Raw genomic sequence first — 27,064 nt, 5'->3', positions numbered from 1 at the left:
ACCAGCCTCTGGACTGAAGACCACAACAACAGCAACAACAACACATTTGCTGGAGGAGCTGGCTTGTAGGAGTCAGGTCAAGAATTAAAGGTTGTTTGGAAAAGAAATATCCAATTGCCCCTATGGCACCTTGGGGTGAAACAAGATAGGATGTAAGCCTTCAAAGGGAACACATGAAGAGTGATAGACCAAATTGCTCGAGGTGCTGCAGAAACTATAGCAAATATTGGTTTTTTCGGAGAGTGTTTCATTTTCTAATGTTGTATGATACGGTTGTTAGGGCCTAATTGATCTAATAGACTACCATTTCAGATGAACTGCAGGGAGATGTGAATTTCAACCATGAAGCTTCGTAGAGGTAGTTCATTTAAGCATGTTACACTAAGTACTACCGAAGTTGTTAGACAATGATTGAGTTGTACTTCGTTGGTGACGGGACAACGTCTCAGTCTCCGTGCATCTTACTACAGGACTTAGCCTTGTAGAGGTTTGTTTAGAGTCTGACTTACGTCACTTGAGTGACCACCATAAATTATTAGTACACTACCGTTTATGAAATTTACAATACCAAGGTGTATGAGAGTGACTGAACTTTATACCGCGCTCACAAGACTTGAAAGACTCTATCATACTCAGAAAACCAGTGTTGGGAACGGATTCGAAAATTCCGCATTAGGGACCAAGACAAAATTATGATGTAAATGGAATGCCATTGCCTTTGTCCGACACATTATGAAGTGTAGAGCGTGTATCTGCGTCGTGAGGATGAATGTGAAGAGTAGGTGTACAATGTAGTGTTGTAACTGTGTTCTTATGGACGAGGGGAAGTGAGAGGGTGAAATCCTGATACGAGTAACAGCTGCCGAGTAACAGCAAGGTAACTGCTGCACTTGATGTGGCCATTCGACCGATGGACCACCATCAACTTCATCCACACGTCCTGGCTCCATGAAGCACTGCAGTGAGGTTTTGAATTGAAATTCTTTTCATCGTTATTATTGGCGCTAATTCTGGTGATCAGGAACACCTCTCTACCCCTTGCTGTCCCAATAGTGCAGATGAAGAACTCTTCCATCAGCAGGAGTCGAAATGAGTAGTGCACATGACTTAAGGCATTTGCGTTGCAGACCTGTAGAGGCTCTCTAGTCCCTATGTCTGCGAAATCAGTGTCGTGTGAAATCCCTTGTTATCATAATCACCAAAACATCCCATCATGGAATGAAAATGGCTCGGGTTTATACCTGGAGAATATCCCACGATGTACAGGTAATTTGTACGCGAGTCTAAAAAGCATCGACAGTGTTTGCTGCGAAAACGTGACTAGCTCTTCAGCGCTTTCCGAGCTCATTCGGTGGGTGGAATAAGAGGTTAGGTACGGAGAGGGAAGCAGTAAAATCTGTCATTGTCGCATCCTCAGTCTTCATCACAGGCTGTCAGCCTTTGTCCTTTTTATATAGGATGGGACAAATGAAACACATGTGGAAAATATTTCAATACACAAAGACTGGCAACGCAGGTTATTTCATTTTCCCTGGGAGAAGGGGAGGCAACGGCCTTGCAGCAGTGGAAAAACCGGTTCCCGTCGGATCACCGAAGTTACGCGCTGTCTGACGAGGCCGGCACTTGGATGGGCCATCTGGGCCGGCATGTGCTGTTGACGTTTTTCGGGGTGCACTCAGCCTCGTGATGCCAATTGAGTAGCTACTCGACCGAATAGTAGCGGCTCCGGTCAAAGAAAACCATCGTAGCGACCGGGAGTGCGGTGTGCTGACCACACGCCCCTCCTACCTGCATCCTCACCTGAGGACGATATGGCTGTCGAATGGTCCCTAATGGCCATTTGTGGCCTGACGACGTACTGATTTTGCGAGAAGGGCTGGGGGGGGGGGGGGGGAGGGGGGGGTGAGGGAGGATGATACAAGTTGGGTTGGTAGTGTTAATGTGCACGAAGTATTTTCCTCGACAGTTTTATTTTGTCCACTTTGTTTGTAGGAATCTTAATTGCCTGTTGGAAAGACCGTATCGCACGACCGGTTCAGAAGGTTACCGTCAATGCAGTGAGAGTCGGATGCATGTTTTTTTTTTTCATTTGGGCCAAGAACCACTACAGTGTTTGTCCCGTACGACGCAAATGCTGGCCATAACAGCGCCCATCATGTACATGGTGATAATTATCGAACTACATGAAAAAAGATACGTAGTTACAAACTAGGGCTTGCACGCACTTTATTCATCGCATAAACGTAACTTCAGATTTATGTTATGACCTGTTAGATATACCTGCCATCATTGTCGATGACGTGGCGCGGACGAACAGCGAAATTCTTCACGACCCGCTGAAGAGTCGGAACATCGATGCGGTCGATGACCTCCTGAATGACTGTTTTCAGCTCAGCAATGATTTTGAGGTTATATCTGAACACCTTGTCTTTAATGTAGTCCCACAGAAAGGAGTCGCATGTGTTCAGATCCGGAGAATATGGCAGCCAATCGATGCCCTTGCCAGTAGCCTGTGGAAACCCAGAGACAGAATGCGGTCCCCAAAGTGCTCCTGCAGGACATCAGACACTCTCCAGGTTTGATGGGGTCGAGCTCCGTCTTACATGAACCACATCTTGTCGAAATGAGGGTCACTTTGGATAATGGGGGTGAAATCGTCTTCACATACTGTTTGGTAGTCACCGCGCCATCAAGGAATATAGCACCGATTATTCCATGACTGGACACTGACCACCACAACGTCACCCGTTGAGGGTAAAGAGGCTTCTCAGTAGCGATTCAGTCCCCCAAAGCTGCCATTTTTATTGGCAAACCCATCCAAATGAAAGTGGGCTTCGTCGCTAAACGAAATAACAATGCGCTTGCTAATCCTCATCATGCCCCGCGCCCAAGCGCGCCATTTGAACCTCATAACGTAAACTGTTCGGAAGGTATGACGATTTTATTTCATATAGTTCAATAATTGTCACCCTGTATGTTGAAAGACTGTACTGCAGACTGTAGCAGATGTAATGCAAAAAACAGTACATGTTCCTATGCACTGTGCAAGTGACTGCAGAATCGTACCTTCTGCATTCTGAGATGTTAATGTTTAACAGACAGTGGAAGCCGTCACAGTGAGGTGTTTGGCACCAGTTCTTCTCGTGCTGCATAGCTTCGAATCGTCGACAGGCACGTATTCACAACAGCTGCAGTGCTTCAGCGTCAAAACAACACTGCGCATGGAAGTCGAGCAACGCTAACATATTGACCATTTCCTAAGGCTGTGATCAGTGCTTCGTCCAGTACCCTTTCGTAACTGCCTACGACCTCGGTGTCCACTAGTTTCATATGTCAGTCATGCAGCATGCCCCACAGTGACCAAAGTTTCACAGCATATTTCGGAAAACGACCATTGTGTCATCTTACAACACCCAAACAACGCTGCTATAGTGATCTTTGCTATAATGAGGCATACTTGCATTTCCCTCCTCATTTTCATTTTGTTTAAAAGCTCTCTTCTATTCATCGCGTCGAAATATCCGACAAAATGACAGGGGCTGCAGCTAGGTCAAGGTATACCACATTCATCTGCAGCCATAACCACTCACTTGCGTTACATTAAAATTCTGTCACTTCGAAATCGGCACGCAACAGATGTGTGCCATGAAGAGCACTACAAGCTAGGATATGCAAATGATTAGCATTCCAGCAAAACTGCGCAAAGCACACAAATTAAGAACGCCTTCTTGTTGTATTCAACAAAACATTACGCAGCAGGTCTCTGTTTCAAAAATCGTACTAGAACGATAGTTGTTTTTGAGAAGACTGTGTTGCATCTGGTGTTGCGACTGCCAGCACGTGGTGCAACTCGACGGCGGCCGCCACGTGGTCCATAGATAATGCGGTATATCGCTCCGAGCGATAGGTTTCAGGAGAGGCACACAATGCCCTGCAGTGCCTGCGGTGGCAAGCGACTTGTGCCCGAGGGGTCAGAAACATTATTCGCTCGGCTCAAACCGTATTCGAGAAGACGAATATGTTTTCCAAACCTATGCCGCAAGCAACGCCCCCCTCCACTTTCCGACAGCGCTACATTATTTGATATTGCTTACCCTTTTTTGTAAGGTTCAAATGGTTCAGATGGCTCTGAGCACTATGGGACTTAACATCTGAGGTCATCACTCCCCTAGAACGTAAAACTACTTAAACCTAACTAACCTAAGGACATCACACATATCCATTCCCGAGGCAGGATTCGAACCTGCGACCATAGCAGTCGCGCGGTTCCGGACTGAGCGCCTAGAACCGCTCGGACACCACGGCCGGCTTTTGTAAGGATTTAGAAAATAAATATAAACTTAGTAGTCGTGGAAATCAGTGTTCGAAGAATTATTACCTAGATACCACTCTGTAACGGAATATTTGGGAATCATTTGTCATTGCTAAATATCGAAAGAACAAACAATTAACTTCCGAGTCTGATAATTCCAGACAGCTTTAAAAGCCTTTAGCAAAATACGTAATGGCAATACCTTCTGTTTATTCTACCTGCAGTGACAATAACCCGTCTATGAACGGTGTGGAAAGAATAAAAATTTCTGTTCTTTTTCATAGTTAGGAATAGTTCTTTTTTAAATTCTATATTTTACAAATTACTTCGCTTTTCATCGGAAAGGAGTGTGACTACACAGTTATTTATATACTGTATGGGAACTGTAACATGGCACGCGGGCCCCTTGGTTCCGGATCGGAAACTATCGGCAGCAGTCGGGAGCTTTCGTGGCGTGGCGTGGCGTGGCGATTTGTACGTGTTGCCAACTGTGCGGCGTAGACTGCATTTGTCGGCTGCTTTGTTGGCTGCTATGGCGGTCACTTAGCTGTGCTGTTGCTGTTAGTGTGTAGTAGTTGTGTTTTCACTGTTTGGAAAAATCGCAGGAGTTACCGTCGACTCCAGTTCGGAAAAAGAATCCGGTTATAAAGGAGCGCTTGTCGTAAAATGAAGATGAATGTAGTGAAGTGCCGCGATGATGAAAAAAAAAGTTTCACTGTTTACTTCGGCACTGGAGATACCAGTAATGAGTCAGAGATAAAGATTACGTGCGAAAGTGATACTGTTAGTGCATCGGAATTATCAGAAGCTTCAGCAAAATTGATCTGTTTCATTCTTGTTTTTTTACAAATTTGTGTTGATTGTTACTATAGCTTTGCTGAAATGTGTGACGTACAGTAAATTTAAAAAATAAACAGTAAGTTATCTTCCATTCCTAGTGTCATAAATTGTTCTTTTAGCTACTTCTAATTCAGCATTTATTTTGATACAGTAACTGTTAATGTAGGACGTTAACGTCTTTATTTAATATGTCAGTGCAAACAGAGATCTCAGTTTCGATAGCACGAAGTATTTAACTGACGATCAACTCTGTGCCATACATAGCTACTTTTGTGAAAGTTTAAGAAACACAAATGTGTTACCTGCACTGCGCGCTTGCAGTACATGGAGGCGGAGCTTGGCCCCCTCCTCACCCCGCCTCACCCCTCAGCAGTTCAGGGCTCGCTCCCAGCTCCCCCCCCCCCCCCCCTGGGAAATGAAGTAATAGTTCGCATATAGTAGATAGTTCATCTACAGGTTCTGATGAGTGAAATTGCAAGTATCAAAATATGTGACGTATCTGGCAGAATCTTTTGATTGCATTGACTGGGAATAGTTTTTTTACACTGCCAAGGAACCATGGAGCACAGTATCAGGTAAAAGTATCAACTCGACACCTCCACTCGTTCCTGAGAAAAAGAAGTCGTAACAGACGGACAGACAGTCGGACAAGAAAGTGATTCTATAATGTTTCTGTTTTCACCAATTGATATCCAGAACCCTAAAAAATATCATGTAATTTTATATTGACGACTTAAACACGAAACACAGTTTAATTCAGTAGGTTGTATGTGGTGAGTGAAGGAAACTGACCACTTAGAAGTTAAATTTTAGAAAATTTTCCTGTACGTAGTTGAAACTCGATACACACGATCTTAATTGATATGTACCAAACAGGAAAGAATAGCACAGGTTTTTGCATGACACGAAAGAGAGATCACGAGACAGACCTGAATTGGAGCACTGGTTGCAGCACTAATTTAAACTGATAGACCCGTCAATAAAATTACGCCATGTGAACATATTCGAGCCTAGCTCTGAGCCACACGAGATATATTATTAATTCATTTACAATCAATACAATAAATACTTTATTATTACACGGGGGCAACTATTTTCAGTGTCCGATCGAGTGCGAAAATAAAACCATAGTGAAAAACCGATGAAACTTTGTGCAGTTGTGTTCCACAGTGTGTCTGGACTGGATAAAATCGTCTACAAAGTGGAGTTTAGAACAACTGAAGAGGATTGTAGTCTTCATCCATTGCCCTTCCTCATGAAAATGCTCTTCTGCTCACAGCAATTGCGGCACAGAAGCTCCTGCAGCGTTTTCGATGTGAACTGTTTGATCACCAACCATACGACCCAGACTGGCTTCCTCTGATTTCCGTGTGTTTTCTCACAAGAACCGCTGGCTATGAGCACATACCATTTTGACACAGACAACGAGCTGCAGACCAGCATGCAGAACTAGCGGAAGGCACATGGTACTGGAGAGTTGGTACCAACTTACGAGAAATGTCCAAGTAGGAGCAGTGACTATATATAGAAGTAGCTGGAAGCTACAGTTAAATGTTGCAAACAAAACATTTTTCATTTCCACTCTGGTTTCCCTATCGCGGCCGATCGAACTTCAGGGAAAAAAAGCTCTCGCTTACACACATTGAATGACAATTAACTGTGGAAACTTACACATTTGAAAGTGTACAGCACAGGTAAAAACGTTCCTCCATGTACGGGAGCATAAACAAAACGGTCTTTGCGACACACCTGCGATTCTGTGGCTATAAGCCGCAACCGAAATCACCATCAAAACACTGACCTCATTAGTAGAAATGTATTTGATGTGTGAACTATTCTAGTAATTGCTTATCCAGCTGGGCCCAAATTCTAACTACGACGGCATTTGATACTGGAGTTAGTGGTGATTTTAAGCCACATACTCGCAGGTTCGGAGGTGAGGGTATCATCTGGAGTGCCCCAGGGAAGTGTGGTATGTCCGCTGTTATTTTCTATCTACATAAATGATCGTTTGCATAGGGTGGATAGCAATGTGCGGCTGTTTGCTGATGATGCTGTGGTGTACGGGAAGGTGTCGTTGTTGAGTGACTGTAGGAGGATACAAGATGACTTGGACAGGATTTGTGATTGGTGTAAATGGCAGTTGTGGGGTGGGGAAGGCGGATAGTCGTCATCGGTTCATTGGTAGAATTTGGGAAGATGTGGTTCATCTGTAAAGGAGACTGCTTATAAAACACTAATACGACCTGTTCTTGTGTACTGCTCAAGCGCTTGGGATTCCTATCAGGTCGGATTGAGAGAAGACATAGAAGCAATTCAGAGGCAGGCTTCCAGATTTGTTTCTGGTAGGTTTAATCATCACGCGAGTGTTACGAAAATGCTTCAGGAACTCGGGTGGGAGTCTCTGGAGGAAAGGAGGCGTTCTTTTCGTGAATCGCTACTGAGGAAATTTAGAGAACCAGCATTTGAGGCTGACTGCAGTACAATTTTACTGCCGCCAACTTATATTTCGCGGAAAGACCACAAAGATAAGATAAGACAGATTAGGGATCGTACAGAGGCATATAGGCAGTCATATTTCCCTCGTTCTGTTTGGAAGTGGAACCGGGAGAGAAGATACTAGTTGTGGTACGAGGTACCCTCCTCCACGCACCGTATGGTGGATTGTGGAGTATGTATGTAGATGTAGATGCTTGAAGAAGTAGCGTGCTATAATCGATTTTCGAAGTTTAAGAATTCGTGTACATGTTCTTCAGCATGAGAGTGCTAGACCACACACGAGCTCTGCATCTACAACAATCCGAAGCCTTGGCTTCTCTGTCGTAGATCATCTTCAGTGCAGTCCCGATTTGCCCTTATCCGAATTTCATCTGTTTTCAAAACTTATAGAAGACCTTGGACGACATCATTTAGATTGTGTGAAGCAGTGCAAGCAGATGTGAGGTCGTGGCTTCGTCAACATTGTCTACATTATCAGTATCAACAAACTAATCTCTCATTGAAATAAATGTGTTGATTGCCAGGATGATGACGTTGAGAGATAAGTATGTTAAATCCAGCCTATTCGTGAAAATATGTGGTGTATAGGAAACCTGCTTTCTCGGATTGCTAGACAACATTCAAACAAATCGTATTAATGAGTTTTATTACAATAGGACAAGATTACAATGTTATCTTTGCGATTACACAGATGTGTCGCAACTGAAGAGCGACAAACGAAATAATCACGTGTTTTTCAGTATAGACAATGCTACATAGTGGAAGCGAAATCATCAGTCTTGAAGCTACTCTTGAATTGGGACGCGACCAGTCCGGTGCAGCCCTTATGTCCTCTTCGCACAGGGGGCGCCGATGTCGCGTTGTCGTCCTGGAGAGAGGGGTCGGTCAGCGTGCGATTGGATGACGTCCTCCTACAGCCGTCTCTACTCTGTCGTTCCCGAGTGGCGTGCCGGAGCTTGACTTTACGCCGATACAAAGTACACAGACATGAAGAATAATGATGAATAATGTCAATAACGTTTGTTTTATTTAAAAAGCCTTGAGAGTTTCAACATAAAAAAATTGGAAATGTCGCTGTTCACCACGCCGTCGTATACATGTCTGCAGTCGCGACACTCTTGTACGAAAGTTGTTACCGTTTGTCAGCTGGAGGGGTGAGAAAGCAGACTTACCTGTGTCGTAAGGATAGTGTTTATTTTTAGCTATTTTTCTACTTCATTAACGAAGTAGTTGTTACGTTTTCCGTTGCTTGTGTTAGTAAATTACCAAGAGGCATAACTTATCGTGAAAGAAATGTACAAACAGCCAAATCTCGCTGATTCACTGTTACAACTTACTCTTGAAGAAATACATTCCAATATCCTGATAATTGCAGCTTAATGCACTGAAAGCAAGGGAATATAAACATATGTCATGGCAGAGAAGCAAATATTTGTATTCTTGTCTTTTCTTATTATGATACCCTTGACACTTTAAAGAATTCTAAGGAGTCTCAAGATTTGCCAAATCTTACAGTTCATTCGAGTTTCTAATACATGAATATTTTTGTAAATGTACTTACTTTTGATTAAAAAGCTAATATATTAAAGATTCTTGCCGATTGTGGTACAGATGTAACAACTATTGTGGAATTGGTTTCTTTCGCTGTTGAGTAACAGTTTTATTTCCTTTGACGTTTAATTATCATATCTGTGCGGCTTACCCTCCAGCTACAGCTCTGTCGATTTATATTGTACGTTAAATAATGATGGCATTACATTCCGTGCCGGTTTCATACGTTCCACATTCACTGATTTGGATGAAAGTGTAACAAACAAAACTTCGCATTGTTAAGTAGCTATAAGATCTCTTCCTGCAAAAGGTCAAGTCTTCTGGTGTTTACTAGGAAGTTTTTGTTATTAAAGATGAATGAAAATCCCCAGAAAAAAACAAGGCGTTAAAAGGAAACTAAAGACTGACAAATTTGTTGTTAGTTTTTAGTTATTGTCGATTTTATTGCACAACACGCTCTCCTTATTGTATAAATTATGTACTAATAAATATAAAGGATAGTATTCACTGTCATGCGATGTTGCATTCAGAAGTTCTCTTGTTGGCCGCTTGGCGCGTTGTTGTCGCAGTGGGTAACAAAAAACAGACGGTGTGCGCGACTGTTATGTTAGACTCTGCAGAAAGTTTGTACAGTGGAAGCTATATCGTTGACTATCGAGCGGACAACATATTTGCCTTTCATTTGCGACTAGGTTACAAATGAATGAAATAGTGAAATTTTTGTGAACGTCTTCTAAGTAAATTAAACCAATGATGTATCAAGGACGCCTTATGGATAGTGTTGAAATGTAAATGTTTTAGAATTCTTCATAAGAAAGCATAGGACTGGAGGAGTCACGTGCGTGCACACGAAAGTATTTCAAAGTAAGAAATATCACAGGGTGATCATGCAGTGTGACACTACGTCGTTAGAAATTTTCTTGAGACTTAAGTTCAAACGTGGACTGCGAAGATCACTGAATACTTGACAGGGTAAAAATCTTTCAGCTAATAGAGAAAAGTGTAAATCTGCGACTCTTTAACAGTAACAGAATGCATGGCAGAGAAACATTTGTAACTGATCTCTCTAACATAAGAACTAAGCGCCCAGGGATTATAGAGAGACGCTGCAATGGGGATTTGAACCGTTGTCTTCTCAAATGTCAGTCCAGTGTGCTAGCCATTACGCTCAGCTAAAACCATTGGACTTCAGAGTGTCGACGTGTCGTCTTTTCGGGCGAGTCTCATTCCGACATACATCGTCACAATGGACGGAATTGTCTTGGCGTACCCGAGTTGAACGAATGTTGCCGAATCGTATTGCACGTTGCCATGTGGGCACAGAACGTGGCATGATGGTAACGAGTGCCGCTGGGTCCACAACAGGACCTCCAGTGGTTCGCATAGCCGGTAATTTGGTCAGCAGCCGCTACATTTCTAAGCCGTTTAGGCCGATGGTTGTGATTTAGCGTTGAGATCTCCGTGATATTACCTTTCAGCAAGATAGCGCAAGACTGCATGTTGCCAGTGCAGACCTGACCTACCTCGATACAGAAGTCGTCCGGCTGTTGCCCTGGCCACCAAGTTCTGTTACCTCCTACACACTGGAAACAACTAGTCATGGACTGCCGAGAGATCACCGCTTCGGCAGCCGATATTGTTGTGTTAACAGAATAGCTAGCACCGTGTTACAACTGGAGGCCGAAATGCACGCGTTTTAGCTCACGCAGGCTGGCGTGAGGAGGGAAGAACGTGAGGTTTGGAACATGACAAGGAATTAGAATTCAGAAAGCAGACGTAATTAGTGTGATACATAATTTTAATCTATTAATGATGAACGTCGCTCTTGACGGCACATGAGTCACAATATTATCTGTTCAGATTATGGTAACTGAATATGGCGCTTTGCTAGGTCTTAGCAAATGACGTAGCTGAAGGCTATGCTAAACTGTCGTCTCTGCAAATGAGAGGGTATGCAGGCAGTGAACTATCGCTAGCAAAGTCAGCTGTGCAACTGGGGCGAGTGCTAGGGAACCTCTCTAGACTAGACCTGCCGTGTGGCGGGGCTCGGTCTGCAATCACTGATAGTGGCGACACGCGGGTCCGACGTATACTAACGGACCGCGGCCGATTTAAAGGCTACCACCTAGCAAGTGTGGTGTCTGGCTGTGACACCACAGATATGATTGAAATTGCACAAAGCTGAAGCAGTATGGCATGACGTAACCGCATACGTCATCCAAGCTCAATTCGACTGTACGACCAGCCGGATGAGAATCATTGTTGCTGCCAGAGGTCACAGTACAAACGACTCAGTTTAAACATCAACTATAAATTCAATCATGTATTCTTCCCAACGCACTTCGTACACACGATAGGGAAAATATTATTATTAGTTATTTTTGCTGCTTTTGCCATTTTAATTGGTGCAGAGTAGTACATCTTCAAATCGAAGTGTCCGCAATCAGAATTTAACTGTCGTCGTGGAAGAAGCCAACAGAGTAAAACTCATCTCTGACAGTCCTGCGATAGTAGAAACCAAAATTGTTCAAGATAGACAGAAACACCCCTCCCCCCTCAATGAACCATGGACCTTGCCATTAGTGGGGAGGCTTGCGTGCCTGAGCGATACAGATAGCCTTACCGTAGGTGCAACCACAACGGAGGGGTATCTGTTGAGTGGCCAGACAAACGTGTGGTTCCTGAAGAGGGGTAGCAGCCTTTTCAGTAGTTGTAGGGGCAACAGTCTGGATGATTGACTGATCTGGCCTTGTAACAATAACCAAAACAGCCTTGCTGTGCTGGTACTGCGAACGGCTGAAAGCAAGGGGAAACTATAGCCTTAAATTTTCCAGAGGGCATCCAGCTTTACAGTATGATTAAATGATTATGGCGTCCTCTTGGGTAAAATATTCCGGAGGTAAAATAGTCCCCCATTCGGATCTCCGGGCGGGGACTACTCAAGAGGAGGTCGTTATCAGGAGAAAGAAAACTGGCATTCTACAGATCGGAGAGTGGAATGTCAGATCCCTTAATCGGGCAGGTAGGTTAGAAATTTTAAAAAGGGAAATGGATAGGTTAAAGTTAGGTATAGTGGGAATTAGTGAAGTTCGGTGGCAGGAGGAATAAGACTTCTGGTCAGGTGACTACAGGGATATAAAAACAAAATCAAATGGGGGTAATGTAGGAGTAGGTTTAATAATGAATAGGAAAATAGGAATGCGGGTAAGCTACTACAAACAACATAGTCAACGCATTGTTGTGGCCAAGATAGATACGAAGCCCACACCTACTACAGTAGTACAAGTTTATATGCCAACTAGCTCTGCAGATGACGAAGAAATTGAAGAAATGTATGATTAAAGAAAAGATATTATTCAGATAGTGAAAGGTGACGAAAATTTAATAGTCATGGGTGACTGGAATTCGGTAGTAGGAAAAGGGAGAGAAGGAAACGTAGTAGATGAATACTGACTGGGGCAAAGAAATGAAAGAGGAAGCCGCCTGGTTCAAGAATCGTAAAAGAAGGCTGTATACATGGAAGAAACGTGGAGATACTGACAGGTTTCAGATAGATTATATAATGGTAAGACAGAGAATTAGGAACCAGGTTTTAAATTGTAAGACATTTCCAGGGGCTGATGTGGACTGTGACCACAATCTATTTGTTATGACCTGTAGATTGAAACTGAAGAAACTGCAAAAAGGTGGGAATTTAAGGAGATGGGACCTGGATAAACTAAAAGAACCAGAGGTTGTACAGAGTTTCAAGGAGAGCATAAGGGAGCAATTGACAGGAATGAGGGAAAGAAATACAATAGAAGAAGAATGAGTAGCTTTGAGGGATGAAGTAGTGAAGGCAGCAGAGTATCAAGTAGGTAAAAAGACGAGGGCTAGTAGAAATCCTTTGGTAACAGAAGATATATTGAATTTAATTGATGAAAGGAGAAAATATAAAAATGCAGTAAATGAAGCTGGCAAAAAGGAATAAAAACGTCTCAAAAATGACATCGACAGGAAGTGCAAAATGGCTAAGCAGGGATGGGTAGAGGACAAATGTAAGGATGTAGAGGCTTATCTCACTAGGGGTAATATAGATACTGCCTACAGGAAAATTAAAGAGACCTTTGGAGAAAAGAGAACCAGTTGTATGAATATCAAGAGTTCAGATGGAAACCCAGCTCTAACCAAAGAAGGGAAAGCAGAAAGGTGGAAGCAGTATATAGTCTATACAAGGGCGATGTACTTGAGGACAATATTATGGACATGGAAGAGGATGTAAATGAGGAAGAAATGGGAGATACGATACTGCGTGAAGAGTTTGATAAAGCACTGAAAGACCTGAGTCGAAACAAGGGCCCCGGAGTAGACAACATTCCATTGGAACTACTGACGGCCTTGGGAGAGCCAGTCCAGACAATACTCTACCATCTGGTGAGCAAGATGTATGAGACAGGCGAAAGTGTCAGGAAGTCATTTCTGAAAGTATTTGTATGGAGTGTAGCCATATATGGAAGTGAATCATGGATGATAAATAGTTTGGACAAGAAGAGAATAGAAGCTTTCGAAATGTGAAGGAGAGGGGAAGTATTCTGTTGTATGTTGCCATTTAACATTAAATGAGTGCTGTGGGCGAAATGTGTGTTGATATCCAGCTTTTCCAACAGATAAAGCTTTGGTCTTTATTTGCTGAGTGGAGGACATAGGGGCCGGTAGCTGTGATCCTCACATACATGATGCACACATGTAAGATCATCATAGGCTTAAACAGCCAACCGGTTGCACATAAACGGTACGTACACTGACGTAGGCTTAGACACAGGGGTGTCGTCATTCGAATAAATGTTGCTAAATCTGATGATGACACCACTAGTACCGAGCGAGGTGGCACAGTGGTTAGCACACTGGACTCGCATTCGGAAGGACGACGGTTCAATCCCGTCTCCAGCCATCCTGATTTAGGTTTTCCGTGATTTCCCTAAATCGTTTCAGGCAAATGCCGGGATGGTTCCTTTGAAAGGGCACGGCCGACTTCCTTCCCAATCCTTCCCTAACCCGAGCTCGCGCTCCGTCTATAATGACCTCGTTGTCGACGGGACGTTAACCACTAACCACCACGACCACCACACCACTAGTAGTGTCGAAACCTAGGTCAACCTACTTACCGTTGATGTGGACCCGGTTGGCTATTTAAACCTATGGTGAAACCAGTGTACGGTTGCAGAGTAACAGCCATGTTCAAAACACATGTAGAATCATATTTCAGCAACCTCCAGCTGTGTATATGTTCGGCTAACCGACTTGCAATTTATCTGCCTGTCTGATCAATATGTTGATTCCGCCATACTCAGTCGTGTTTTGCAAAAGAATTTATTTGGTATACATCATGTCAGAACGATCAGTGCAGTAAGATGGTAAGCAGAAAATAAATCGGTCAGAATGGAAACACCACAACAGTTTCACAGAACAATTGTAACTAGTGACAAACATTCGCTAAAGCGCCGTCTATACAAACAATAAAATTACTTCTCAGGTTACCAAACATTCAGAGGCTGTTGCATGCTGCGACTGTTATTGAATTGTAAATAACAGATCTCAGCTATCAGTCGTACTTTTCAAATTTTATTCGCAGATCTAGATTTCAGGTAGAAACTAGCCATCCTCAGTGCACTGTCATTTTGTTAACTGCTGTGGTGTCATCTCCAGACAGTACACTTGCTAGGTGGTAGCCTTTAAATCGGCCGCCGTCCGTTAGTATATGTTGGACCCGAGTGTCGCCACTATCAGTGATTGCAGACCGAGCTGCGCCACACGGCAGGTCTAGAGAGACTTCCTAGCACTCGCCCCAGTTGTGCAGCCGACTTTGCTAGCGATGGTTCACTGTCTACATATGCTCTCATTTGCAGAGACGACAGTTTAGCGTAGTCTTCAGCTACGTCACTTGCTACGACCTAGCAAGGCACCATATTCAGTTACTTTGTCTTCTGAACAGATAATATTGTGACTCATGTACCGTCAAGAGCGACGTTCATCATTAATGGATTACAGTTAAGTATCAAACTAATTACGTCCGCTTTCTGAATTCTAATTCCTTCTCATGTTCCAGACCTCACGTCAGTATAGTTCTTCCCTCCTCACGCCAGCCTGTGTGAGCTAAAACGGGTTCATTTCGGTCTCTCGTAGTAACACGGTGTTGGCTCTTCTGCCAACACTACAAATGCATTTAATGCCTGTTGGTCGGGCTTCATTCACAGTTCACTGAATACTAATTCAATGAACTGTGAATGAAGCGCGACAAACAGGCATTATATGCATTGATCAAAACTGATAGTACACAGAGGATGGCTAGTTTCTAGCTGAAATCTGGATCTGCCAATAAAATTTCAGAAGGACGACTGATAGCTGAAACCTATTATTTAAAAAATTGCTTCTACTCACAAAACACTATGGAATTCTTGGTTCTGTATCACAGTTTTACGCATGGAATCGAAAGTCAATACTAGTTAATGACAAACGTTCTCTCAAACAATTTGTGAATACAAATATTTACAAAGCTCGCGCGATGGATTAAATGTCTTTGGAGTAGGAGATTGCGTGACTTTCCGGGCGCAAACGCGAGCGACAGTTGGCAGCCAGCCTGCACCCGGCAACCCACAGCCCTAGGCGCATTAATTAAAACATACCAACTTCACAAAAAAATTTAATCAAACGTCATTCAGCATATCGCGAGCCGGAATTAAAAAGGCTCTTGAGCCGTATAAACGTTCCGCCCGCTACAAAAACGCTCGCTTGCGCGCGCGAACCGAAAAAGAGTCTGTCAACGGCGTCGGCTGCGACAGACGCACCTGCCCGCTTGTCGGCTACTGTGCGCCCCGATCGCGCGGCGCTTTTATCCCTCTATTTGCGCGAGAGTTTCCAATTAGGCCGTGGGAGCGAAACAGCAACAAGTTGCCGGTATACTGCAAGCCGTCTCACTTTGCAGAAACTTTGCGTCGTGTGTGATTCTGATCCTGAGACAACTTTACCGCATGTGAAAAGTACAATATCTTACGTTGAGTATTTATTGACGTCTTGGTAAGCGAATCACAAAAAAGGAAGAAAATCAGTAGTTTTAGACTCAACTGTTGTCTTTTCAACCAAATGTTTTGCTTAACCGAGCTGTAATTTGATTTGTGTCGGAGAAACGAGGTGCTGCGAAAGCTGCCAAGAGAAAGTTAAAGTATGCACATTTTGAAAGACGGCCTACCAAAATTAATCATTTTTGGTTGTACTGTTGTTACCAGTTACAGAGAGAAATAATACTGACATAAAATGATCAGTCACACAAAGGCAAAAAGTAAATAGATAAACAACAATATTTGTGACACGTTAAAACTGCAAGCTACACCGAGAATCAAACCCAGCTCGCTTCTTTTCAATAGCTTTTAATGACTATCCACACCAACATCGACATTCCTCAGCAGCCTAAAGTAAAATGATACTGTATTTTGAAACAGAAACTGTTTCATTTACGAAATCCGGTTTCAGCTATGCTTTCATTTGCTACTTGCAGAAGTAGATTTCTGTCGTGTTCTACCGTGAAAAGCCTCCTAACTGAAATGTCTATGCCACCAGAACATGAGTGCCAATTATTGTAATTGTTGGGACCACACTTTGATACAAATTATACACTATACACAGAGGATCTGGCACAGGTTGTTTATTACAAGATTATCACCCACGAATCTGTAATAACTTTCAGGAATCTGAGTTTTGGTCCAACTACTTCATTTCTATAATGATATATATTAACTGCAAGAAAATGATCGTGTTGCACTTATGGCCGGGAGGCTCTATCCGACATCCAAGTTCGGCCACCGAGTTGCAAGGTTCATTTGAGACGACGCGACATTGGGCGACTTACATGTCGGTGACCATGAAGAGGAAAACACCCAGTCCACGAGTGAAGAAAATCTCCAACCTCGCCGGGAATCGAATCGAATCCATGCCCGCTGAATGGTAGGCAAATACGTTACCAATCAGTTTTTTTCTTTTTTTTTAAGGAACCTTCGAGAAGTCCAAAGGGAGGTGTGGGGGAAAAGTGCGCAGCGGTCGTCAGCAGAGTGCTGGCCACCAGGTCCAGTTCCCACCCTACAGAAACCAAGTAAAGCGTAGTGAACGTGGACCGAAGGTACAATGATCGTTTATTCTTTTTTTACTATTCGTTCTTTTTTGTTATTCTTATTTATTTATTTTTGTCCTTAATACCACCAAGAATATCAGGAAACTGGCGTAACGTGAGGAGGAGTAGGGCGCAGCAAGACGTCAGACTAGTTAAGACCATAAACGTATTTTGTTTTTTGAAATAACATTCTCATTATCAGTGGATATATCGGTCCTAAGTGTGGAAGAGGCCTAGATCAACTCTTCATGACAAGAACATCCCAGCTCTGAAGTCGGTTATGGAAGACACTGCAGAGGAAAGTGGAGAAAAATTGTAGTTTGGATTGCGGACAACTGCACAGTATCGTTCATCAAGGAACTGCCCGAAGTCAAGTATACTTTTCTCGCCATCAGCAAACCAGTAGTGCGCTGCGCCTCCACAAATCCATCTCACAGAGTTCGTCTTCGCTTTCGGACAGTATCCCGCGTCCCGAAAGCGGAGCAGGTAAGTAGGTGCCTGATGAGGAGTCGTACGGGTAGTTACGGACAACACCTGTCGCACCAAGAACCAGACAGCTCTCGCCGATCTGCACATCAGGCGGTGCTCGTCTGTATTCATAACATCACAGTCGACACACAACGGGTTGTCTGCGAGGTGAACCCTCTGAAGGCGTGACCGGCCTACTTGCTCCCCATTGACAGTATAACATGCAGACTGGACGTCAGTGTCAAGACAAGGAGCGCACGCCGGTCGTCAGACGTCTCGTCAGTCGACGTGGGGAAGCTTCCCCGCCATGACATTCGGTGACCTGTGCTGCTGAAGGAAACCATGGATCACCTTGCTCGCGGCGGACATCCCATGAATCCGTTCACGTTCATCGTTAATCGGTTCATTCGGTTTTTGTGTGACAGAGGGTACCTAACCCTCTGACCGAACACGCTGGGATACCGTGCCGGCGCGCAGCTAAACAGGAGGACATGTCGACTGGAGATAGGCAAAACAATTTCACACTGCGAAAGATCACGAAGTCTGCACACCGCAGGAGACTTGTCTTTGACCTTGATAGCACACAGGATGTCGTAAACGTTTAGACTCGAAATTATACAGATTATAACATTTTCTAATGAGAATATTTTTAAAAAATGTTCAAATGTGTGAAATCTTATGGGACTTAACCCTAAGGTCATCAGACCCTAAGCTTACGCATTACACCCATGCCCAAGGGAGGACTCGAACCTCCGCTGGGACCAGCCCCACAGTCCATGACTGCAGCCCCCTAGACCGCTCGGCTAATCCCGCGCGGCGAGAATATTTTAAGAAAAAAATATTCTTCCTAAACAAAGACTGAGATACTTTGAAAGAGCAATACCTGACACGTACGTTTTGTAGTCCTATAACACAAAACATAATTGTTTGTAGCATGTCTAAGGTGGAGCTAACTGCTGTTAACAGACCATGAGTGGTTGTCAAAGATGGAGCATTACTAATCATAAGAACTTCCAGAAATGCGTCCGCTTTAAGGTACAGCGGAATACAGTGCCCAGAAAGCCCATTAAGTGTACAGAGTAAAATCCCACAACAAGTGTAAATAGGGGGATTTTGTCGGCACAGATGAGAACAGGTTTGGTTAGCCTTCAGAGAGGCAGTCAGAGTTCTTCTTCTTATGCGGCTGTGTTTTAGAGAAACAGTCTTGTAACATATATAAAATTATAGTGCAAGACCCATTCGATAAGAATAATTATTCAATTTTTCGTGCCTTTTGCAAATGAGAGGAAGTTGAAAGCATGTTGGGATGAGGCGACAGCGCTGTGGAATCACGTAGGCCACCACCCTTCTAGTGGTTCTCAGAAGGGAGTGCTGGGAGATGAACAGGTTAATTTCCCTGAGCCCACCGGACAGTCTTATGTAGTACCGCAGTTGCAAGCCCGAAGGAGTGCAGAAAAACACAGATAAAACCTCCACCTGTGATGCAAGGTCCCTAGACGTGATCATCATTTGTACAACCCGCAAGTGGAATGAGAAGGAACGCCTTTTTTATAGAAGTCAGTGAAGTCACTATCGTGCAGAAAACGTAGAAATCTACGTTTTCCGTACAAACTGCCAGATGCTACGGACTCTATGTGGAAAATGGAGCGGACGCACACATTTTTAGGGCGCTTTGTAGGCATGTGACGCCGCTCTCCATTGTCTTGACAAAATTCAAAGTTTACGCAACATAAGAACTGCCAGTATTGTTTAATGTGAATAAAGTAGGGGTTAGAAAGAGAAACTCGACTGTGTTGCCAATGGCTCATATCACCGGCCACAGAGAGAGGTGGCAGGAGAGTTGGACACCTTCTTCCAGTGTTAAATTGTGGGACGCACATCATTGGTTAACTATGTAAAGAATGGCCAAGGAAACGGCTTAGCTTTTTCTAAGGAAAATTTTTACAGGTTGGCGCTTTGGTGATTCATACCCGAGGCAAAATGTTAAGAGCGAAATCGCGAAAATGCGAGTATTTCTTCTAGCGAACATTCTGTACAACATTACTTCTTAGTAGAGAGCCGTCATCGTTTAACATCGTATGGCCTTGACTACCAGGGCCCACCGCCAGAGCAAATGTATCGTGGAATTTAGAGAGATTTCGGGCCGATCTGCACTTAGCCTTTGGCAAGGGTCTTTTTGTGCCGACAATGACTGATTCTGCATACATTTCAGCCTCCACCAACAATTTCCTATGATGAGATCGAGCCACACGGATGAGATACTATGTAGCCATTTTATAGAATTTCACAGCTTCAAGCTTCACTTTGCATGCGCGCTCGATGACCAGTTTGCTTTAAGCTCCAACCGCAGGTTCAACGCATTCAATTCCTTATAACGATCTGTCTTTCCCATTAACGTGATGATAATGATGGTAAAACTTGACGGCTGCAGTTGTTTCGTTCACACGACTTTTAGTCCTGCCCCAGACACTTTTATTAGATTGGGCAAGGATTTACCAGAATAATATTATCATTGCTTGTCCAATTTTCTTTTAATGGGATAAACCGATTTAATTGTAAGTCTTTTCTGATTTAATAGCCATTTAATTCCTAATTCATTATTTTGGAAGTCGTGTAATTAACGTATGTCAGATACAGGGCCCAGTTTTCAACTAGCTAGTTGGCAATAATCACTATGTGGACGATGTGGCCTATTCTACACCATATCTTAAATCTATGTGACGATGCTAGGTTGATTATATTTATATGTTTTGACGATGCCATTATGGTTGTATCACTTTAGGACATGATGTATAAAAGATCTGAGGATGGTCATTACAGACTGAAACCGGTCATCGTCTAAAGAATTCGTCTGTGATCAGAGACTGGAATAAAAAAGCATTTTATGTTTTTTTTGTTTTAAATAGATAGCCCGTATTATTTCTTACGTAATCAGTAACATGAAAAATTACAAAAAGAACAGATTTCGCAATACGTCACTCATCCCGAAAAATTGCAAAGTGAAGTTGACGCTTCAAATAAACAAAACACGCCGATATTGCACCTCCTCGGATGCAAACGTGAACCCCACATTGCTCGTAATCGCGATGTAACTTACGTAGTACGAAGCAACAATCGCTGAACTTGTTCTTTACAATTCTATTCAGTGAACTAGAATCAATGCAGTTCTCCAGTCGCGCAACTACATATAACTACGATTTACTGTTCTGTTAGATCCTTGGTCAGCCACTACTTACGTTTACTCTGGCCTGTTACAGTCGGTTTTTTGTCACCGTTATCTCCATTCTAGTACTATAGGAAAGATCGGTAAGGTGCAGAGGAATAAACTTTCCCTTATTTTTCATTGTACTTGACTGGACATCTGTATTGTGGCCGATACACTTCATAAAAGTGTAAATATCAATTAGTACAGCGTTTGTCGCATTGTAGTACATCAATCAAATCGCTATTGCGAGTAACGTAAGGTTCACGCTTGCATCTCAGTAGGTGCAATAGCGGCGCGTTTCGTTGATTTCGAGCATTAACATCACTTAAAAATTTCTCGGGATGTAACTGACGTATTGGGATGCAACCAACGCCATTCATTTTGCGATTTTTCATATTATTGATTGCGTAAGAAATAATACGGGGAGTCGTTAACAAAGAAAAAGTAAACGTAAGTTTGTGTTGAAAATAATGTTGCTTATGTGTTATACTCTTTAGTTTCATGAGCCCCTGCCATACTTTCATACCTGTGAAAATCGGTTTTCAATATCTATAATTAGTCAAGAGATATTTGCCCTTTATATACCATTGACCTCCCACAGGCCTCGCACAGGTAGCGTCATGTTTCTGCGGCGCACATTTATACAAACTTTCCTCCTGAATCGGTTTATCTACTAATGCAAGCTTTAACAAAACCCTACAGTAGTTCTTCAGATTACTTTTCACATACGAAATGAAAACCAAGGCGGGGGACTTTAATTTTTAATGTGTGTAGATATACGCAAAAATCCTTCGTGAATCAGTTAGTGGTTAGTGAAAACCGTTTCAAAAGCAAGATCCGAGCAGTTAAATGCAAAGAGATTGACGGTGTAGTTGGGCAGAAGTATTAACGTCCGTTGAAATATTTACCACTTCCACGAGAACAGTACGAAGCCTCTGGAAATAACAATTTCCGCTGAAATTCTGTTTTATATTAAACTCGGAGCACGCCGTGGGCGTCAGACAGCTATTTCGTTATTGTTTCGCATTTGAAATGCGATTACGTATTTTCTGCCTACGGCAGGCTCGAGAACAGCTTTCATTTCTCTCTCTCTCCTTCTCTCTCTGTCTCTCTCTCTATCTCTCTGTCTCTCTCCCTCTCACGGGTAAACGCATGCGCCCGCTAGTGAGCGAGCACATACACACTCACACATGAGCGCAAGTGCAGAGTCAAGCGTTCATAAGCTTTGCTCCAGTGTTTTGTTTCCGTTTGTCAAACTGTCAGATGCAAAGTGAGCAGAACATTGAAACACGCATTATACCGCTGTTCATTGATCGGTTTTCTCACAGATCTGTTTCTTCGAAGTTAGGAACAACGCCTCAATATGATCGACCAATAACAATTTGTCTTACCAAGCACCAAAGTGACGTCACATCGCTCAGCCACCTGCAGAACACAGTAGACTAGGACTTTTATCCGGTACTCACTTCTCCAATACATATTTCCTCTAAATCCGATTAGCTACAACAGTAAAAGTAATTTTTCAATAAATCTGGGACGTATTCCATTTAGGACGTCATTCGCACTAGACAAAGCTAAACATTTGAAATGATTTCCTTCATCACTTCCTTTTAAATTTTGTTGCTAATTTTAAATACGTATCTACATAGTTAAACACTGTTGTCTACATCCCAACAATAACTCCTTCCATGTTTTTTTGCAACTTTCATTCTTTCAACATTTCTCACAATAATCCTCCAACGCACCAAAGACTGGAACTATTGAATAAAAAGAACTTAAGTGATTAACAACTCGTCAAGGTTAAGGTGGTTGGGAATGTACCACTAGCTCGTTTTAAGGGGGTGGGACAAGTGAAACGACTGTTGCCTGTTTATGGAGAGGCTCCAGTTGTCACATGAAACACGATACCCTGGACAACTTGAATTACGGCGTCCATATGTGGATTTGAATCGTACGTCTTAGACCCAAAGTGACTTCCTTAGTTACTTTAGAATGTGGTTGCTAGGAACGCCACAAACGATCACTTAAAAGATACAATATCCAACTCGCAAAATTTTCATAACACTCATTCAAAAAAGCTTTCATATTGGTTTTATATATGAGTTAAACGGAGCAATTAAGGCACAATTGTCAGAAAGCTATAGACATGTACCCATGATACATCTGCAAATGAATAAATACAGGGCATATACTGAGATTAGAAGTGATTAGATACAGGGTGTTTCAAAAGTCGACTGCAAAACTTCAGAATGATTCCCTGATAAGCCAAGAAAAAGAAGTCCAGTCAACACAGACTCTAAAATGAATATATAAGAGCCTATTAATTTGTTAAATAGAAGAGATGTGCTTCGCAGTAGCGAAAACCACAACAAGAGGTACCTTAACGTTTGCATTTTAGAGCCCAAGGTTACTAGCCAATTTTTTGTTGTTTTGGTCCATGATAAATCCTCCCAAAACATGAAAAAAAACTTGCAGTAAACGAGATTTGTTTCGCAGTGTCGAAGGTAAAGAGGTGCCCATAGGTTTTAGGGTTTGCATTTTAAAGACCGTATTTGTTACACACTTTTTGTTCTTGTTGTATGAGGAACCCATTCCTGAAGTTTTTCTGTCGATTTTTGAAACACCCTGTATATTCCCACAAGCGAAACAGTGACAGATAACACTAAGAAATTTAGAAGGGATATTACCATTCCCGAGAAGAGACAGTCTAAGGTCTTCCAGGGGTAACGAATCTATTTCCTGAGCACAAGAATTAGTTATTAGGTAAATCGATTGTTACGGATGCATCTCCAAACATAATACTAAAAAGCATGTGGTGTTTCTTTACATTTCTTTAATTCGTTTATATACTTACGCAGTGAAGGGTAAAATCCTCTCACAGACAAAAACCATTTGAGTTTTAACAAGGAAAAAGTATTTTAATAGTAGCAAGGAGACGGCTCACTAACTAAACTTGGAATACTTGTGAGTTCACTATACTATGCTCTATCGGAGATGGTTCCTTAGTGAGAAAGAAGTGACAGAAATAAATAATATTGTTATATTACAATAACACCTTAGGAGGTTACGATGTCGTTTCTCAATTTAGAGTGCATTTAATAACAGCTAATATCCCAACAAAATTTTCGTTAAAGTTTGCAAAATGTTTTAAAAATGACTATTATGTATATTATGGGGTCTAAATTGCAACTCATGTGCAAAAACAGAATTAAAATGTGCAATGAATAACAGAAAACCATGTGTTTGAAGAAAAGAGACCATCTGAAAATTGCGACAAAATGCTACTCCTCATTTTCGCAGTCGATTGCGAAAAGTTGAGCACGAGACATCCTCTCAGTATCGTGGAAAAACATGTCTTCCATTCCCTCCTCCTCCCCTCCCGCCACCTTCTCACTCCCTCCACCCACCACCCCACCGCCCTCGCCCCACACACAAACAATAAGGCTTCTTCCAGTGCTCATAATACAGAGACAACCTCGCAGACAACACAACATCGAATCTGACTTACGGACTCACGGTAAAAAGAAAAGTCTACTACATAAAAGTGTCTCGTTTAGCGCCAACACACTTGATGTTTCAAAAAAGATTCAGAAGACGGGAAGATTTGGTGCAAAGATGTAAGTAGGCCAATTCCTTTTTCTATGCTTCTGCATGCAGTACTCCATCTTTCATGAACTACTTGCAGGATGCCTATGAAACTTAAACTGACCTCCCTTCTCTTCGACCGATGGTACATCACAAAGGCAGAATTAAATCACGGTACGGGACTTCTTATCTAGTGAGGTAACGCTGCATCTTTGCAATTCTTTACTCAAACAATACGTTTGTATCATCTGTTCGGTGGAAAGTCAAACAAAATTCACCAGGGCTCATTCATAATGAAACTTCTGGAAAAATATCAGAACAGTACCCGGCATGTGCTGCAAAATGCTGTCGGCACCAAAAAATTCCGCTTTGACTGTCACGCAAGCACCGCGTAAACGGAACGAGAGCCTGGTGTGGAGAGAGATTTTTGGCCTTACCTTCACCAACATTGAGCATATCACTGTTATTTATACCTAATTTCCAAAGTTGAAGATAAGGGTACATCGCTTAAAGGTTTTGTCATTTTGCATTCTACCACGTGCCAGGAAATCTTCTCCTGATATCCTAACTTTCTTATTAAATGCTAGTGATGTCCATACAACGCTGAACATCAAGGTTTTTGGGGCGATATCAACGTAGACATATAAAAAAAATCCGCTGCCAAAAGGACAACTGTAACAGTGTAGGTCGTTGTCGGACGAAAGAAAGGAATAGAAGAAAGTTGAAAATCGATCATATAGTAGTTGTGTTCAGATGGACTGTTTCAATGTTGCAAAAGATTATGACACTTGAACATTTTACTATGCAATAAACTTTCCTTTCCACCAGACAAAATTTACTTTTTTTTGCAGTTGTGCTCGTACAGATTCCCAATCACTCAGGTGTTTTCAATAATTTTTTGTGGGGTTGTGACCGCATTGTGAATATAGGAAACTACCGAGGTTTCGGTCCCTGTTCAAAATGGTTCAAATGGCTCTGAGCACTATGGGACTTAACATCTGTGGTCATCAGTCCCCTAGAACTTAGAACCACTTAAACCTAACTAACCGAAGGACAACACTCACATCCATGCCCGAGGCAGGATTCGAACCTGCGACCGTAGGAGTCGCGCGGTTCTGGACTGCGCGCCTAGAACCGCTAGACCACCGCGGCCGGCTCGATCCCTGTAGCAAGCGACATTCTTCAGGGTGTTTTTGTGTTCAGTAAAGAAAATCACCCTGAAGAAGGTCTCTCACAACAGGGACCGAAACGTCGTATAAACGTAGGCTTCTGCAGAATTTGTGACACTAAATAAAAATTTTCTGGGTGTGTGACTGCATCGTCAATGTATAAAACTACCGACGTTTCGGTCCCTGGTCCCTGTTGCTAGCGACTTTCTTCAGGGTGTTTTTCTTTACTGAAGACAAAAAGACCCTGAAGAAGGTCGCTTGCAAGAGGGACCGAAACGTCGGTAGTTTTATACATTAACGATGCAGTCACAGAGACAGAAAAATTTTATTTAGTGTGAAAATATCTGCGGAAGCCTAGGTTTATACTTAGGCGTTGTTTCGATCAGTTTCGAGGGAAGATTTGGTGGAATCGTTTCTCTGTTGTCTTTCACAACATCATAGGGAATGGGCAGACTGTCCGTCGTACCCGTCGCAAAAGTTGACGCCTCTAGCGCGTTTGCAGGACGCGGGCGAATTACGGCGACATTTCACCGGGAAAAGTGTTTCGGCAGTAGCGGAGAGCGGCCTCCACAGAGCGGTGTCTCCAGTAGGTGGCGAGGGAATCCTCTTTTCGGGCCCGCGGTGGTGGCCCTCGGCTGCTTACAATGCATGAAGCCGTCGAAGAGAGGGGCGCGCCAAAGAAGGCTGCGAGCGACTCACCGTGTGCAGCAAATCCCAAGAGGACGCACAGCGCTGTGGTCACCCAGCGCGAAGCTCTCACCACCATCGCGGGCGCCTGTCTAAGTCGCGAATGCGTTTGGAAGATGCGGCACGCGAGTGACTGGTACCGGGCTAGCTTCTCTCGAGAGAGACGAAGGCCACGAGACTGTGTACAGTGGCAACGCGTCAACGCAACGGCATTCCGATCGAGGAGATACTCGTCAGAGGAGGTCGGGAGAGAGAGAACGTCTGTTGCTGTTTTGTTTTTCCCGGCAGTCAGAGCGCGCGAGCAGGCACGGCGAGTCGTGCTGGCAGCTGGAGCGGCCCGCGGGGGAACGTCATCGCGCGCGGGTCTCCACTGGGCGTCGCGCCGCGGTACTGGTGCTCGTGCTGGTGCTGCCTCGCTGGTCCAGCGGCGGCGGCGGCGGCGGCGGAAGGCGGTCCCGCAGCGCGCATGCGCCGCTGCTCCCGGGCCCTGGCGCCGTCGCGGCGTCGCCGGCCGAGCGCTGCTCCGCGCCGCTTCTTGCAGAGGTCGCACGGCGGGACGCCGTCTTGACGGGAGGGAAAAAAAGAACCCGCGAGCGTGTACCAGCAGG

At 43.4% G+C, this 27,064-nt stretch overlaps 1 protein-coding gene across 1 annotated transcript in view; it reads right to left on the bottom strand.

The window, feature by feature from the left end:
- Positions 1-26,845, bottom strand: part of LOC126278604 (uncharacterized) — a 1,236,374-nt gene extending 1,209,529 nt beyond the window's left edge. The window contains exon 1 of the mRNA XM_049978841.1: positions 26,469-26,845. Coding sequence (XP_049834798.1) covers positions 26,469-26,535 — 67 coding nt within the window. The 5' untranslated portion in view covers positions 26,536-26,845. The remainder of the gene's footprint in view (positions 1-26,468) is intronic.
- Positions 26,846-27,064: the final 219 nt, after the last annotated feature.

This window comes from Schistocerca gregaria, chromosome 6 (genome assembly GCF_023897955.1).
Source record: "Schistocerca gregaria isolate iqSchGreg1 chromosome 6, iqSchGreg1.2, whole genome shotgun sequence".
In the NCBI taxonomy this organism is placed as follows: domain Eukaryota; kingdom Metazoa; phylum Arthropoda; class Insecta; order Orthoptera; family Acrididae; genus Schistocerca; species Schistocerca gregaria.
This window is presented reverse-complemented; position numbering and strand designations above follow the sequence as displayed.